Source organism: Triticum aestivum, chromosome 2B (genome assembly GCF_018294505.1).
Source record: "Triticum aestivum cultivar Chinese Spring chromosome 2B, IWGSC CS RefSeq v2.1, whole genome shotgun sequence".
NCBI classification, from domain to species: Eukaryota; Viridiplantae; Streptophyta; class Magnoliopsida; order Poales; family Poaceae; genus Triticum; species Triticum aestivum.
In genome coordinates this window covers 68861747-68864795 of record NC_057798.1, presented here as the reverse complement: position 1 = coordinate 68864795, position 3049 = coordinate 68861747, and the positions used below count along the sequence as shown (strand labels likewise).

At 43.0% G+C, this 3049-nt stretch overlaps 1 protein-coding gene across 1 annotated transcript; it reads left to right on the top strand.

The window, feature by feature from the left end:
• Positions 1-685: 685 nt before the first annotated feature.
• On the top strand, positions 686-2217 carry LOC606359 (mannose/glucose-specific lectin). Its single transcript, XM_044466003.1, has 4 exons — positions 686-1050; positions 1208-1397; positions 1516-1713; positions 1802-2217. The coding sequence occupies exons 1-4, from the start codon at positions 770-772 to the stop codon at positions 2045-2047; spliced, it is 915 nt and encodes a 304-aa protein (XP_044321938.1). The 5' UTR covers positions 686-769; the 3' UTR covers positions 2048-2217.
• Positions 2218-3049: the final 832 nt, after the last annotated feature.

The window sequence follows — 3049 nt, the reverse complement described above, 5'->3', positions numbered from 1 at the left end:
GCTCTGAAGTTTGAAAATAGGCGCGATGCACGGCCCTATCTCTCTTGAACATGTAGTAATCAACTTCAGCCCTTAATTTCATGGTCCATCCCATAGGATTCCACAAGTTCCCATTCAGAGGGAAATTTCATTTTCATATTAAAACTGAATCATATATACTCTCTTCGTCCGAAAATACTTGCGAGAAATGGATACATCCATTTTGATCCATTTCTCCGATAAGTATTTTCGGATCCATTTCTTCCACAAGTATTTCCGGACGAAGGGAGTACCGAATTACTAACAAGAAGCACCTAAGGATCGTTGCATATATACTAATGATGGCCTTGCAGGAAAAATCTTATCCTGAATGTGAGCACAGAGCACATGAGCTCGTGATGCACGAGGTGTACGTCCTTAGTCAAGAAAGCATCCAGCGTTACCCGTACGTGCCTTTATTTCTTACTGCCACCAGAGCTGTGATCGAGTGATTCTGTTGCCGGTGAGAAAGGTGCTCGTGATGCACAAGGCTGAGTCAGCACCACCAGTTCTGTACTCGTATGCATCCTAGCGTCATTCGTGGTGCACATGGCTGATCCTGACATGCACAAAACATCGTGGGATGTCTCGCTCCATCTAATCCCAGACATGCTCCCATTGGCATTGGCCCTAGCTAGCGATCTATAAATACGACTCCCAACCTCCTAGTTCTCACACACAACAATCTACTAGTATCTCATAAGCCTACAACATCCCTTGAACCAGAGCCCCACCCAACTCACTAGTCACCATGGCCAATTTCCAGATAACTCCCCGCGCAGCGTTCGTGGAGAGCAATGAGCTCAACTTCCGCAGCCTGTACCTTTTCCACACTCCCCTTGGTTCAAACCAGAATCAGTCAGGCATAATAGACTCGAATGTTACTACCGGTTTGGGTGCGACAGTCGTTAACAACTGGCCGATATGTGATGGCCCTAGCCCCGGCGCCACCGTTATTGCGCGTGCACAAGGCCTGCATATCTATGCCGGTAACTGGCAGAATACTTTCAGCATAACATTCGAGGTTGAAAGGTACGTACGCATATGCATTCATACATGGTTATATATATCTTTGTGAAGAAATATATCTTCATGTTGATTACTTAAACCACAAATGATCATGTCATTAGGTAATACTGTATATTGCAGTGCATGATATAGTTAACAACCACATCTGAACGTGATATAGGTTTAAGGGATCAACGCTTCAAGTGATGGGGATATCCGTCGAAGAAGGTGAGTGGGCTATTGTTGGTGGGACAGGACAGTTCGCTATGGCGATCGGTGTCATCTACAAAAAGTTCCATGAACAAAGGAGCGATGGTAACATCATAGAACTCACTGTCCATGGATTTTGTCCCATGCTGAAAGGTTCACAGGTGAGATGAATAACCAACATATACAACTACTTTTTGTCTTCACCTAAATCTTCATTATTTTGTGTCTGCGTCCCTTTTATTCAAGAAAATACCACATAATTGTCTTATCATATTGTAGAGCCTTCGCACAAAGGTTGGACCATGGGGTGGAAATGGAGGCTCAGATAAAGACATCGTCGAGGCACCAAGACGTCTAGAGAGCATCACAGTTAGCAGCGGCACTATCATTGATTCAATCAAATTTTCTTATGTCGACCAAGCTGGTCAGAAGCGCACTGTTGGACCCTGGGGAGGTTCTGGAGGAAAACAAAATACGGTCAGTGGACTCTTTTAATAAAATTTTATGTGATTTTCTCAGTTTCATATGTAATCAACAAGCACTTCTTTATTCTTTTGCGATGCAGTTCGTACTCGGCACTTCTGAGTTTGTGAAGGAAGTTTCTGGAACATTCGGCCTTTATGGCAGAGACAACCACAACATAATAACATCACTGAAATTTGTCACCAACGTGAAGACATACGGGCCTTTCGGACAAGCGAAGGGAACCACTTTCACCATACCAGTGCAAAAGAATAGCAGCATCGTGGGCTTCTTCGGACGCAGTGGGATATATCTCGATGCACTTGGTGTCTACGTGCACCCTCTCTAAGCTACTAGCTAGCGGCTAATGCTCTCATTTTCGGTGTGTATTTCTCAATCAATTTGAATAAGCGGAAGAGATCTAGTAGACTTTTCTCTTGTCTAGAAGATCCTATCAAGCCGCCCAACTGGCTTTTTTATTTACCTTTGTTGTGATGAATAAAAGTATCGGTTTTTATATGTGGGATGTGATTTGCTTATATATGTGTCTTGCCTGGGATGCATGTGATGTGATGACAACTATAAGAGTTGAGTCGAATCATATCTTCTCTGCATAATTTTCTTTACAACCATCTAATAATTAACCTGATAGAAAATCTCAAGGAGGTTGTTTCATCATCAGTGCTCCTACTCCTCGTCCTCCTCCTACTCTGCATGCAGGTTCAGAAAATGGAACAAGAGGGAGGGCCCAAGGTCTTCAGTAAGCTTATTGTGTGCTCACCATTTCTCACCAGAGATTGTGGTAAATAAAAGGTCAAGTATAAGGTTGTAGTGGTAACAAAGACATCCTTCATCATAGAATTGCTTACAAGAACGGACGCAGTAGCTCTTTCTTCTGTGGAATGGATCCTACAATAATTTTGGACACGTGCTTGTTACCTCAAGGATCGAATCTGGAGGTGGTTAACCTAGATCAAACAAGGAAGGACAGTAATTTGTGCTGCTCTAACGTGTAGCTTCTTAAAGCTTTTTATTTTACTTTATATAGGGGTCAAAGACCCGACACCATGCCCAACACGGCCAAGGATAATTGCCCAACATGCCGCGACCCTGATCACAAATAAATCAGGTTTAAACTCTTTTTCATCTCTAAGAGATTTACACTAAGACGACTTGGAATGAACCTCCTACATTCGCTATCTTATACAACTCGAGACTCTACTATTTTATGTGATTACAAGGACTCACATTCACCGCCCCAAAACACATAATCATTGGTACTCAAGTGCCTTCACTCCAAACCTCTTGTGCATCTCCTAGAAATTCCCCCTTCGGAAACATTCTACAGACT